We start from the raw sequence: 13,887 nt of genomic DNA, 5'->3' as shown, positions 1-13,887 counted from the left end.
ATTTCATGCTACAAACAAAGGCTCACTAGGTGAGTTTATTACCTCAGATCCCACAAGTTTAGGTTTCGAATCCTACTAAGTGTCTAACCTGTAAATGCTGAACTTACAAAAATATGAGGGTTGAGGTTTGATTAGGGTCATCCTTACCATTTAGTAGAGGAATTATATGTACAAGTATATTTTTTTATGTATAAAACACAAGTAAAGGCAAAAATTAACAAACAACTGGGGGCGTTGGATACAATGATTAAAAGTTAAATAATAAATTAAAATAAACATTAATTACACCAATTGGCGCATGATTTTAACACATATTCCCAAATTAATATCATTGTAAGAGCTATTTTAAATTGGTAAAGCTAACGAAATATCCAAAAATACTTTGTTATCAAACGTTTAGGATCTAGCTAACGAACATCTCAACTTCGAGGCATTAAATAACCCTTGAAAATAGTTTCTAAAATGTATTGTACTGTATTAATTTGGGAATGCATGCCAAAATCACGCATCACTCGCTGTAATTAATGTTTGTTTCATGTTATTGTTTTTACTTTTAACTATCTTATCCAACGCCTCGGGACGTTCATTAACCTTTGCCTTTTTTTTAAAGAAAAATGTTATAAGCCCTAAATGCTATGTATAAGAAGCTAAAAGAGAAAAATATTAATGAAATATATTCATTAATTACACTGATTTATGCGTGATTTTGTCATGCATTTCTAAACTTATACCAAAAAAAAATAAAAATATTAAATACTTATTTGTAACACTAAGGACTAAATATAGCATTACCCATTTACTTTTTTTTTTAAATAATTGGTATTAATTGCAAATCTTTAACACATTCCCCAAATTACTACCCTCCTAACCAATCAAACAAAAATGTAACCCCACCTTAATCAAGAAAGGACAGTCTTTTCATATCTATATCACCCCAAGATTAAAAGCAATAAATTTAATAAAAATAACCAATAATAAATAAATAAATAGGTATACTGACAAAATAAAAAAGATAATAAAATAATTTATTTATTATTAATATAAAATATTTGTAAAATATATATATTCTCTAAATAATATCTTAAACATAAATAATTCTAAATATATTATTCTCTTAATAATAAGAAAAATATATCACACTATAATTTTCAATATCTCATTTTTCTAACACATATCCGTATATATACACATTTCCTCTCAAAATTCTCTTGTTTGTCACTGAACAAAGAGAAAGGTAGGCTTATTTTGCTGCTCCAATTTTCTTGCACGCTACTTCTTTCTCTCTCCTGTTTCTCTCTCTTCCTTTCACTTTCACTCTGCAAACAACCTTCTGCTCGAAGTAAAATGGGAGAAATCGTCGCTGGCGGAGTTTCGGAACTGCAAAATCTCAGCTCTTCCGATTGTCGCCGGTATTCTAAGCATGTTAAAGATAATGTTCATGGATTCATTCTTCTTGATCCGGTATTTTGTTTTTTGATCTTTTCTACTGTTGATTGCTCGTCTTGTTGAAGAATTTTGATGCTCATTTTTCCAGATTTTTCAACTGTTTTTTTTTTTTTTTTTTGCTGCCTTTTGAATTAGATGTTTGAATTCGAGTGCTAGTAGTTTACTTCACAGAATTAAGCGTCGAAATTTCGGCGAATTGTGGAAACAATCGTGTTGTTTTTCTTAATTCTTCTATGTTTTATATGTTTTTGCGTTCGAATTTCCTGCATTTTCGAGTATTTAGGTGTTAATTCTGGTTAATTTTTGCAAATTTAAGTGTTAAGTGAAATTAGAGTAAACCTGAAAACAGAGTCGGAAAGTGATTGCAGTCTTCTCAAATTTTAAAGTTGAAATGACGAAATCTTGAATTTGCAAAATTGTTTGTGCTCCTTCGATTTTCTATATTTTCGTCGCATTTTTGAAAATTCGACGAAGTAATTAGGCGTTGTTTAGTATTTTAGTGTGTAATCAACTAAAATTTTGTTTATCTGGTTGATTATTACTATTATTAGCGAATTTGCCGATAAGACTTTCGTCGAACATGTGGTGTTCATTCATTCTTCGATAATGAAATGCTTATACGAGTTAATTTCTGCAAATTGCAATATGAATTTGATCAAAAATCTTATGAAACAGAGGTTTAAGATTAATTTTGGCAAATCGAAATATCAAATTGTTAAATTATATATTTGCCTTTACTTTTTGCACTTTTTAACAGAAATTGACGCAGTTTCATTTCATAAGTTGACTATCTGAGTCAGAAGAGTAGAGTTATTTATTAATAAAGTAACTTTCGGTTGTAATAATGTCAAAATCAAACTAAATTTACGAGCTAATTTTTGTTAATGAAGTGTATTTTAAGATCAAAGATTTTTATTGTTGTTTTCAGCTTGCATTGAAGTTCATAGACACCAAACAATTCCAGAGGCAAGTGTTAATGTTTTTTCTTAATTAGTTGGCCTTTAAGTTTTGCATTAGACTAATTACTCTCTTAAATCTTTGTTTTTTTTTTTTTTGCAGACTACGTGATCTTAAGCAGCTTGGTGAGTTTTTAATTCATAGTTTTTTTCTTCAAATTTCTATGTTTTTGCGTTTTGACTTTGTTTGAGAATTCATTTAATTATATCCTGGTCCATTGATATTCTTGATAAATTATGGAACCTGCTGGCTTGTGATTATTAATTTATAATCAACTTATTTCTCCGTAAAGCCAGCAAGTCTTTATATAATTTTGCCTGTCGGATATATGCTAGTACATCTGGCATATCGGCATTAATAATGATATAATCATTTGGTTCATTTCCTATCTCCATCAAGAAAGTAGTTATGTCATTCTGATCATTATTTTAATCTTTATTTTGTCTGTTAATTAGTATCATTCAGTCTTGAAAAAATTAATTTTGGTTCACTTCAAAGGATGAGTTGTTGCCCCAATGAAACTAAGGCAATAATAATGGTCTGATATGGTTTTTTTTCTTTTCCTTTTCACAACACTGAGACTTGACTGAAGTAACAAGAGGAATTGTTATTTATGTACTTTTTCTTTATTCAGTGCCTTAAGCAATGCTATGTCTAAGTGGAACACTGATCAAGTCTGATGGCTTGTACTTTTTCAGGGGTAACAAACCTGGTTTTCCCAGGGGCTGTACACTCTCGGTTTGAGCACTCGCTAGGAGTCTATCATCTTGCTGGTGAAGCTGTTAATGAACTTAAAAGATACCAAGTGAGGCACTTGCTTGAATTATACATCTTATTGAATCAGGATTATTTATGTAGGCATGTTTTTGTAGGGTTCAGAGCTTGGAATTGAACCATTTGATGTACAGTCGGTAAAAATTGCTGGTAAATTGATTAACTTTTTCTATATCTTTTACCTTAATTTGATTCGAAATCAGTAATTGCTGTAGTTTAATTTTTTAGGGCTACTGCATGATGTTGGTCATGGTCCATTCAGCCACATGTTTGAAAGTGGGTTCCTTCCCAATGTTCTTGGCGGTGCTAAATGGTATGCTCTCAACTTAATTGTGTTCTTAAACTTTCTGAAGTCAGGACATTCCTGTTGCTCTATTTTATAAGTTATATGTTGATGACATTTAACTTCTAAAGAAAATATTTATTGTGTTGATTGATACTGTTGAAGGTCTCACGAGGATATGTCTGACCGATTGGTTGATTATATAGTTGATGAGCATCACATAGAGATGGAAGATGGAATGTTAAAGAAAGTGAAGGTATCAAAGCACTATTACTAGCTTGTTCTTCTTGCTGTACAGCCTTTTGATTTCTGGTGTAATGGCAACTTAGTAATCTTCTATACTGTTGTCAGAGTATAGAAATATTCTGTTGTCAAAGCCATATGTATAAGAATATCTTTATTAGAGGGGAACTTGATTTTCTGGAGTATTCCTTTGCTATCATAGTTGTTTAGTTAGAAGAGATTCCTCTTAACTGTGTAGACCAGTAAAAAATATTAATCGTCGTGAAGCTTGGAATGACTCTTATTTGTTTATTCCAAAGTTCATTTTCATCTGACTGTGGAATATATACATGGTAGAGGCTCTTTTAGTTTTCACTGTTTCTCTCTCTCTCTATGAATTTTTTACCAAACCATTTCTCTTTGGATAGGAAATGATAGTTGCCGGTACTAAGCATGGTTCAGCAGAGGTGAGAAATTGAATTATAATAGTTTTGCTCTGATGACTTTCAGTTAGTGCGCTAAATTTGTATCATGTATCCTTGAAAAGATATAGTTTTATGTCCTGATCTACTTTATTGCCGCAGCGTGTGAAGGAGAAGAGGTTCTTGTATGATATTGTTGCAAATGGACGAAATGGAATCGATGTTGACAAGTAAGCGTGTTTTTTTTTACTTCCACTTTACTTGGTTTGAACGCTGTTTGCTTTCTGGTATTGAACATCCCTTAATGTTGTTCCCAAATCTCACACAGATTTGACTACATAGTTCGTGATTCTCGAGCTTGTGGTCTTGGATGCAGCTTTCAGTTTGAGAGGTATGTATCACATTCTGTTCCTTCTGCAATGTTATTAGAAATTTGCTGAGCTGCATGTTCAAAACGGCATACTCCTTACTTCTTACATCACAATCCAATTGCTCTCCTCTAGAGGTCATTTGACAGCTGAATATTCGTGTGCTATATTCATAACTTACATTCAGCAGACTCCTGAGTCATGATACATACATGTTTACCTCTTGCTTGCAGGTTGCTCCAAACAATGCGAGTTATGGATGATGAGATATGCTACAGAGCCAAGGAATGTCAGTACAAATCACATATGTGCTTTCACTGAACTTCCATTGTTATTATCTTCTCATGTTCTTGTTTCACAACTCTGCCAGATCTTACTGTCCACAAGTTGTTCAATACCCGTGCTGATCTACATCGAACAGTCTATACGCATGCAAAAGTGAAGGTGCTTTGTTTAGTCTACTGTGATTTCTAGTCGCACTGAATATGATTCTTGTAGGATGTTGCTGAGCATAGAATATTGCAGTGGTGTTTGACAGAAGATATGTTTTGCAGGCAGTAGAGCTTATGGTGGTTGATGCACTGCTGAAAGCAAATGATTATCTTCAAATTGCTTCTAAGATTCATGACCCTGCTGAATTTTGGAAGGTAAAAATTTGCTTGCATTATCTATAGTTCTATACCCTAGTTCCTCTCGTATAACCCGTCTGTATCTGCGGTACTAACATTGTATTCTTACGAAAACCCAGTTGGATGACACTATAATAAAAAGAATTGAAACTGATCCTTACCCAGAGCTGAAAGAATCTAGAGACTTAATTTTGCGGATAAGGAGGAGAGATCTCTATCAGGTTTGTGTACAGTCTATATTTTGGTATTGGGTGATATATTACAGTTTGTAGACAATAACCTCCTGCTTTTTTTTTTTTTTTTTTTCCAATTAGTTCTGCAACGAATTTACTGTTCCAAGAGATGATCTTGAACACTTCAAGGAAGTTACTGCCAAAGATATTATATGTTCACAGGTACAAGGACAAAACATTGGCCATGATTATTCTTGCTGGTTTTCTTTCTAAATTGTATTTCCTGTAGGTGTCTGGTGGGGTGACATTACAAGAAGATGACGTTGCTGTGAGCAATATCAAGATTGACCTGACACAAGGCAAGAATAATCCACTTAAAAGGTACATAAGACTGGTCTATCAAAATTGGTTAATACCTTTAATGGTCTTAGTGACACTCTTCATTCGTGCTAACATTTGTCTTCTGCTTATGTCTCCAGCATCAAATTCTTTCAGGTATGAAAATCAATTTTGTTTCTATCTTGGTTTTTTTTTCCTTCTTCTGTTTTGCTGTTAAGTTAGGGGAAAAGTCCATTTCCATGAAAGCTGGTTTCCTATTTTTCTTTGTTTGGTTTGTATAAGAGGATATTTTCTTGTATTGAAATTCTTGAAAATAGATTTTACAAAGGATGGAAAAGATTCTCCTTACTGAGGTAGAGATGTCTCATTTTCCATTGCCTTGATTTTCTTCTGTCCTTTCCATCGCTTTCTCTCCATCTCCTGTTCCCTTTCCTCAGCTTTTTAAGTGAACCAAACAAAGATTAGTCTGAAAGTTCTCTGTTAAGCCATCTTTGATTGATGACGTTATTTCTTCGGTGCTTCAAATAAACTGGATATAGCTGTTTTGATATGCCGAAGATGCTGAACTAATGGGAAGTAGTACTGTTTTATTGGGCCAACCAGAGCATGTGGGGAACAAAATTCAGTTTATACCACGCACATTACCTATGCTTAACATTATGCATTATTTTCTTATTACCAGAATATGCTGTCTAACATTTTTGTGTGATGCATTTCAGGACTATGATGTTGATCAGAACTTCACTATTAGCGATCAAAGCATCAGCCAGCTACTGCCTTCATGCTGTCTAGATAGAATAGTCCGGGTGTACTCTAAGAAGCCTGAACTGGTTCGTAAAAAATATGACTATGTTATACTTGTTTCCATTAATAATATTCCTTACCAGTACTGAATTAAGATAAAAAATTCATGCAGGTTGCAGTGGTGTCTGAAGCATTTGAGAACTTTCAGCAGCAGAAATATGGGAGAAAAACTCAAGTACATGGAACACCACAGAAGAAGAAGCAGCGAAGAGTCTGAAGCTGTCAACTTGTGAAAATTGTCAAGTGTACATACCTGAAGACCAAGATGTATATCATAGTATCTTTTGTAGGTAATATGCAGACTAGATTGAGCTGAAGGGGTTTTAACACGTGACTAAGAGTTCATGGTGTTGTACATCTGCACATTGGTGACAGAAAAGTTCTAGTCTCGTAGCTGAAGTAAGAAAACTAGCAGTAGCAGTAAATGACACTGCAATTTTTGGGAGCTTAATTTTGGTCTTATATTGAAGACCTCACTGAATTTACAAGATGAGATTGAAGAACTGGACATCACATTTTTGGCTACGTCTGGTGTTGCCGTCAGTACGTTATTTGCAGCGCTATCACAAGTCTGGAATAGACAGCACATTCCTCATTATTCTTATTGTAAGAAGAATTGATGTTTGTACATATCCAAAACTCCAGATATATACACACTAGTGTATACGAATTCTGAAGTATATTTGGTGGTTTATATGCAGTCTAGCAGACATTGGTAACAACAGTTACGAGTTCTACACTAAATTGTGCAGTATAGTGTTGCAAATTACTGAGTTTTATTATACTGAGTTTTCGAAGCGTCCGAACTTCCACTGTTCCTAAACGATTTCCTATGGTGCTCTGTATTTCAAGGTGGAATATTACAGATGTTTTTTTTTTTTTTTTTTTTTTTTTTTTTTTTTTTTTTTTTTTTAAACCACCAGTAAGGGAAAATTACATTAAGTAAGGTCAAGTTCCGCCAAAATTACCGTAATAAGCTTTGAGGAAATGGACCCAAACAAACCTGTTCGTTACAATCATTAGTTTCCCACCTCGCAACAACATGAGACAACTTAAAAGCTACAAAAGAAAGAGAAATAACAAAAATATTTTCTAACAGCAAACAGATGTCTAATTACCAAGCTAAGCTTGGTAAGTGGAAAAGATTGTACCTTTCAACCTTGAGGTTGGGGGTTTAATTCCCAGTAGAGACACTTTGACAGTGAGGATTCCTTACCCTTCCCCCCCCCCTCACTCTTAAAGTGTCTAATCTGCAAATACCGGACTAAAAAAACCATGAGGATTGAGGTTCGGTCAGGGTCCTTCTTGAACAGATGTCTAATTGTTAGGTTTTCTAAGAAATATATATAGAAAAGTATTTTTTTTTATCAACTATTTCTTTATGCTACATTGCGTCATTGCTACTTTTCCAAGTAAATTTTAAAATTTAGAAAATTAATCTTTTTTCTTTTACAACAATTTGAAAATTTTAAGGTGATTACATTGCTTATCAATTATTTTATACTAGAGTGTGATATACGTTTTACAAATTCTCTAAAAAGACGGGTTGTTAAATTAATCTCTAACAGCTTAAGCTTTTCCTTCATTCAATCAACATTTTTATAATACAATAGTTTCCTAACCTCTTTACACTAGGAAACACAATAAGATAGAAATCTAATATATATAAATAAAGTAGGCATTTTTGGAGAGCATTTGGAGCGCCACGTAAGAGATATACTTATTTCGACCAATAAGAAGAAAGATTTGTATTTTATTTTTGAATTAAAAAATTATGTCGTCACCTAGATAAAAGTAACGAATTAGATTTGATATATCTAAAATTTTAATGCCGCGTATATTATAATCCACGAATTAAATTATTTTAATGATAAAAAATAAAGTAAAAATAAATAACATAATAAAATTTTGATTATTATTTATAAAGTACGTCACCTAGGATTACGTTTATCAAATAAGGAAAAAAAACTTAATAAAATTAATCCTTAAAAAAAACTTAATACTTAAATATTAATAAGAAAAAAACTTAATAAAATTATCATATTAAAAAATCACATTGCAATATGATAAGGATGCACTAACTTGGTGCCAAAAAAAAAAAAAAAAAAAAAAAAAAAAAAAAAAAAACCTTAATACTTAAACTTAATATTCAATTGAAATAGAAGACAAATGGTAATTAATATTTTAATATATTTGTATATATTATTATTATCAATTACGATAAACTAAAATTTATTATTGTAAGATAATTTATATTTGATTTATTTTAGATTTATTAGTAAATTATTTGTATTTTGATATCATGGTTAGGGGACAACGAATCCAATTAAAGATTTGGGATAATGTATTTCTTGATTATTCAAGACAAATAGACCTACTTGCTGATTCTACTAAGCCTTTTGGTATAGTTGTTACTTCAACAATGGTCAAATATTTTAATGGTAAGTATCATATATTAGTCTTTATAATAACTTTTTTTTTAATATTTACAACGAATAACCTAATTTGCCATGCATTGTCATTTTGTTTACAGGGAAAATTAGTCTAAATACTTCTACATCAACCAAAATTTATATTGATCTTCAAATTTCTGAGGTTGATGAATTGAAATCTTTATGGAGGTATGTTATTTCAATAATTTTAATTTTTATGCTATTCTTTCTACATAAATATATCTTTTATATATGATCATTATAATGCAGTGAGAAGTTAGATAATGCTACCATTGGAAAACTTGAAATTCAACATATCAACATTGGACTGGAAGAAATCAACTCTAAAAAAGTTGATATTTTAACGCTTACGAATCATGTACAAAAAAACTTTAGAAAAGGTATTTTAATACATCACTTTATTATACTTAATATGATAAATTTTAAATTCAAACCTAATTTTATTTTAAAATCATATAGGATTTGATCTTCTATTGCATGGCTAAAGTGGATACAATTATGAGTGAAAATAGTTGGTATTATATCTTATGCCCAACATGTAAAAGACGTATCACTCCAAGAAAAACAGATTTTTGGTGCATTCCTTGTGAGAAACAAATTGAAAGGCCCACCCCAAGGTTTGTTTCAAATTTCTTCTTTACCCATATTACAATAATAGATTAAACGAACAATAGATTATATAATGCCTAATTTCTTCATGCATTTTTTTTTTCTCAATCAGATATCGATTGGAGCTTAGTGTTATCGATCATAGTGGATCAACAATATTTGTAGTTTTTGATGAAGAAGCTAAGAAACTAATAGGACAAGATGCAAGTACTCTTTTTGAGGCTCATACTTATGAAAAGGTTTTAATAATTGCTTTTAACAATAGTTAAAAGTTTAAATTGTTCTACAAATGTTTTTATCACTTATTTCAATTAAAATTGACATATCAATGATCATAATGATGATGATAATAACAATGAAGATGATGATACTCAAATTCCAAAGATGATTGTAAATATCATTGGAAGTGAGTGAGTGTTCAAAGTTAAAATCACCTTTTATAATCATACAGCAATTCGATAAACTTTTACGGTGATGAGAGTTTTTGACAAAAGTGTCATTGAGGTACTAAATAATTGTTACAAGTATTTATTGTTTATCTAAAAGTCATGAATTTAAAATTTTAATTTCTTAAAACTTTACATAAATAATTTTGATGTAGAATAAAGATGTCATAAAAGATAATGAAGATACTTCAAAAGATGAAGCTACAGTCATTGAAGAAACCGCAAAACGCCCTTTTAATAATATCGATTCAACGGAAAAGGATCACGATTCATCCAACCAAATCACATCAAAGAAGATAAAGGTATATATTTTTTAGAATATATATAATTCATTTAGATATTTCTTACTATTTCTAATTTTATCTTATAGATTATTTAATAGTATACTAATATTAACACTTTAATTTGTGTACTTTGTGTATGATGCAGGTTTAGTTTTATGAATCAAGAATTCTCTCGAAACATAATAAAACTCCATGTTCAAGAAATAGAGATTTAGATGATAGTTTTTATTTTATATATGTTTTATTATTAATAGCAAATCATATACTTAATACTTTTGTTTACCTTTATTTTTGAATTGTTATATCAATTTTATAGTTTACAAATGATAATAATAATAATTTATTATTATATAATAAGATACAAATCTTAAATAATAATAAAAACAAAATCGTGCATCACACGGGCTTCATACCTAGTAATAAGATACACTAGGAATATTGCATAATATCCCAATAATTTCCAAACTCTATCTTAACATGGGTGTACGTTAATTTATTGTAAGACGGGTTAAAGTTATTTTAAAAGTATTTAAAGTTACCATTTATCCTACAAAAGTTATTATTTTTCTAATAATAAATGTTATCTTACAAAAAACTTATAATGTATTATATTAATCATATTAGCCTTTATAATATATATGTAATCATGAATCTATAAGAAATTACACATTAAAATAAAATTCAAACTAACGACAAATTGAAGTTACCCTTTACGAGGGTTAAAGTTACCATAAAAATAAGGCCAAATTAGAAAATAACACCTGCTAAAGACCCCGATTTTGATAATAACACCTGTTGAAAAAAAGGTTTTATTATAACACTAACAAAAATCCCAAAATTTTGGTTTCACCACCCACTAACGGACATTTGGATGGAAACCGTTAGTGGGGCCCGCTATGTACACGTGTCAGCTGTGTATTGGTATAAAAAAAATTAAAAAAAAAAACAAAAAAACCTAACCCCCTAACCCAACCCGCCCCACCACCGGCACCACCTGCCCCAGCCAAGCCAGCCGCCGGAACCCTCCTAACACCCAGGCAGCCCCAGAAACCTCCTCCCCTAACACCGACAACCCCTTCCCTAACGCTGGCACCACCCGATATCCCCTCCCCTAACACCAGCACCGCCCTAAACCCCCTCCCCTAGCACCGACAACCCCCAAACCTCCTCCCCTAATACCGGCATTCCCCTAAACAGCCAATTTCGTTCGCCTCCACCGCAAAATTGACAGATCTGGGGCTTCTAAGGTCGATTTCGGCCGGTTTGAAGGTGAGGGGTAATTCCAGGGGTGGTTTTCGGCGAGGGGGCGAAGGGGCTAGGTGGTTTTCGCGGGGGGGCTGTGGTGGGTGGGGGTGATTTTTTCGGGGAGAGGGAAGGGGGAAGGGGATTTGTGGGGGGGACTAATGTCGGTGGGGGTGATGGCCGGTGATTCCGCCGGTGAAGGAAGGGTTTCCGGCGGTAGTGGGGGTCTCCGGCGGTGGAGTGACGGCCGCCGGTGGTGGCTGGGTTAGGGTTTAGGGATTTTTCTTTGAAATTTACTTTTTATTTTTATTTATCATTTTTTAAAACCAATACCTTATTGACACGTATACATGGCGGGCCCCACTAACGGTTTCCATCCAAAAGTCCGTTAGTGGGTGGTGAAACCAAAATTTTGGGATTTTTGTAGGTGTTATAATAAAACTTTTTTTTCAACAGGTGTTATTATCAAAATCGGGGTCTTTAGCAGGTGTTATTTTCTAATTTGGCCTAAAAATAATTAAAGTTACTCTAAATTTGACAATCTTACAATAAAATTAACGTACACCCACCTTACACAAGACTTATTCTATATGTTTTACAGAAAGATATTAAAAAAAAAAATCTAATAACAAAAATTGTATTTTAAATACGGGAAGTTGATTTTAATATAGTAATTAACTCTTATATGTGGTCAGGCACACCACATGGCTAACTATTATGGGAGTTACTTTGTCAATGTTATAGGGGTTACCCGTTTAATGTTATAGAGGTTACCATGTCAGTGTTATAAGCAGGGTTACTCCATTAGTGTTATAGTATGGGGGTTACTTTATTCTTTTGCAAGCAACCACACTGGTGGTTTGTCGCACAGAAAACATGTTGCATATTTTTTTTGATGTTGATGATTATTGAATGATTTTTAAAATTATTTGATAGTGTTATAGGCATTACTTTGTTCTTTTGCAAGTAGCCACACTAGGGATGGCAATATTATATGGATATCCGCTAACCCGCTCCACCCGGTTCAAATAAATGGACGAAAATGCGAATTAAATGGATGAGAAGCGGGTGATGGATGAAGCGGATGATGGATCGGATCAGATGTGGATGATACTATTCTTCACCGCTAACCATCCACCCACCCGTATAACATATATTAATTTTTTTTTTCTAAAAATTTTAATAATAAAATATGAAAAATGTGCAAGAAATTTACTTTTTTTGTTGCAAATTAATTTTTTCAAACAATATGTTGTTATTGTTTCCTTTTTTATTAATAAAATAAAAAAAATTGTATAAATAACCGAATATTAAAGTTTATGAGAATTTTTTTCACTTTAAATACTCATCTATTAATCATCCGCTCCACCCGTTTCATCCGCAGATGATGGACGGACGGATATGCATGATGGTTGAAGTGGATGACGGATGGATGTGGGTGAAGCGATTAGAATAATGAATGGATGCGGGTGAAGCTCCACCCGATTCGAAACCGATCCATTGCCATCCCTAAGCCACACTCTGTGGCTAGTCGCATCAGTGGCGGATCTAGGGGTACATAGAGGTATAGCTGTACCCCTGGAAAAAAAAATGATAACAAAAGAGATCTCCTGTATCTTATAGGCAGTCTCTTAAGTAATGTTATGTAGTTTGCTCGGCCTGCCTATTTTGTGTTAAATTCTAAGAGACCGCCTATTTAAAAAACTGGTCTCTTAGGTGATATTTTTAATATTTTCCACGCCAGACTAGTACTTTCAAAGAGACCTATTGCTACAAATAACAGGTCTCTTAGGTGACATTGTTAATTTTTAGGGTTTTCTACCTAGTAACCTTGTAGTATTTACTTTTCAAAGTTGTGCCTCCCGCTTTTCAAACTTCCACGCTGTAACATCAAGGTACATTAAGTGATTACGCTGTAACCTTGGCGTTAACCTTCTATTAGTTGTTGACGTTAGTGGGGCCCACTTTACACATATTAAAAAAAGAATCTCGATTTGCGTTCCGGGCCGTTAGAAGTTTTAAGGGCCATTTTAACCCTTAAGGATCCAAATTGAGCTCGGATTTGAAAAAAAAAAAAGAAAAAAAAAAACGTAGAATTCCCGTTTTGTGAATTCGGATTTCCGTAGTTAAAATTAGAATTCACAAAACGAGGCTTTTACGTTTTTTTTTTTTTTGTCAAATCCAAGCTCAATTTGAATCCTTAAGGTACAAAATGATCCCTAAAACCTTTAAGGGATATTTTTCAGCACGCAAATCGAGATAAAAATATTGGTCCCACTAACGGTGACCCCGTTAATGGTAGGATAACGCCAAGGTTACAGCGTAATCACTAAATGTACCTTGAGGTTACAGCGTGGAAGTTTGAAAAGGGGAAGGCACAACTTGGAAAAGTGAATACCACAGGGTTACTATGTAGAAAAACCCTAATTTTTTCCA

The 13,887-nt window shown here is 32.7% G+C and overlaps 2 protein-coding genes across 3 annotated transcripts; both read left to right on the top strand.

Moving 5' to 3' along the window:
- The first annotated feature begins 1,201 nt into the window (after window positions 1-1,201).
- LOC110708579 (deoxynucleoside triphosphate triphosphohydrolase SAMHD1 homolog) lies at window positions 1,202-7,196 on the top strand. 2 transcript variants are annotated; one of them, XM_021886761.1, is made up of 19 exons: window positions 1,202-1,461; window positions 2,375-2,412; window positions 2,506-2,528; window positions 3,102-3,208; window positions 3,276-3,327; window positions 3,406-3,490; window positions 3,626-3,716; window positions 4,111-4,149; window positions 4,267-4,334; window positions 4,433-4,495; window positions 4,706-4,761; window positions 4,843-4,916; window positions 5,027-5,119; window positions 5,221-5,322; window positions 5,416-5,496; window positions 5,564-5,655; window positions 5,754-5,763; window positions 6,327-6,443; window positions 6,530-7,196. In XM_021886761.1, the coding sequence occupies exons 1-19, from the start codon at window positions 1,345-1,347 to the stop codon at window positions 6,632-6,634; spliced, it is 1,413 nt and encodes a 470-aa protein (XP_021742453.1). In that variant the 5' UTR covers window positions 1,202-1,344; the 3' UTR covers window positions 6,635-7,196. The 2 variants fall into 2 exon arrangements, with proteins under 2 accessions (XP_021742453.1, XP_021742446.1); XM_021886754.1 differs by having other exon boundaries at window positions 5,754-5,769; window positions 6,333-6,443.
- A 1,523-nt stretch (window positions 7,197-8,719) lies between these two features.
- Window positions 8,720-10,360, top strand: LOC110707721 (replication protein A 70 kDa DNA-binding subunit D-like). Its single transcript, XM_021885763.1, has 7 exons — window positions 8,720-8,858; window positions 8,951-9,038; window positions 9,120-9,228; window positions 9,330-9,487; window positions 9,592-9,718; window positions 10,081-10,227; window positions 10,355-10,360. Exons 1-7 carry the CDS (start codon window positions 8,720-8,722, stop codon window positions 10,358-10,360), a joined length of 774 nt encoding a protein of 257 aa, XP_021741455.1.
- Window positions 10,361-13,887: the final 3,527 nt, after the last annotated feature.

Source organism: Chenopodium quinoa, unplaced genomic scaffold (assembly GCF_001683475.1).
Source record: "Chenopodium quinoa cultivar QQ74 unplaced genomic scaffold, ASM168347v1, whole genome shotgun sequence".
Classification (NCBI taxonomy): domain Eukaryota; kingdom Viridiplantae; phylum Streptophyta; class Magnoliopsida; order Caryophyllales; family Amaranthaceae; genus Chenopodium; species Chenopodium quinoa.
This window is presented reverse-complemented; position numbering and strand designations above follow the sequence as displayed.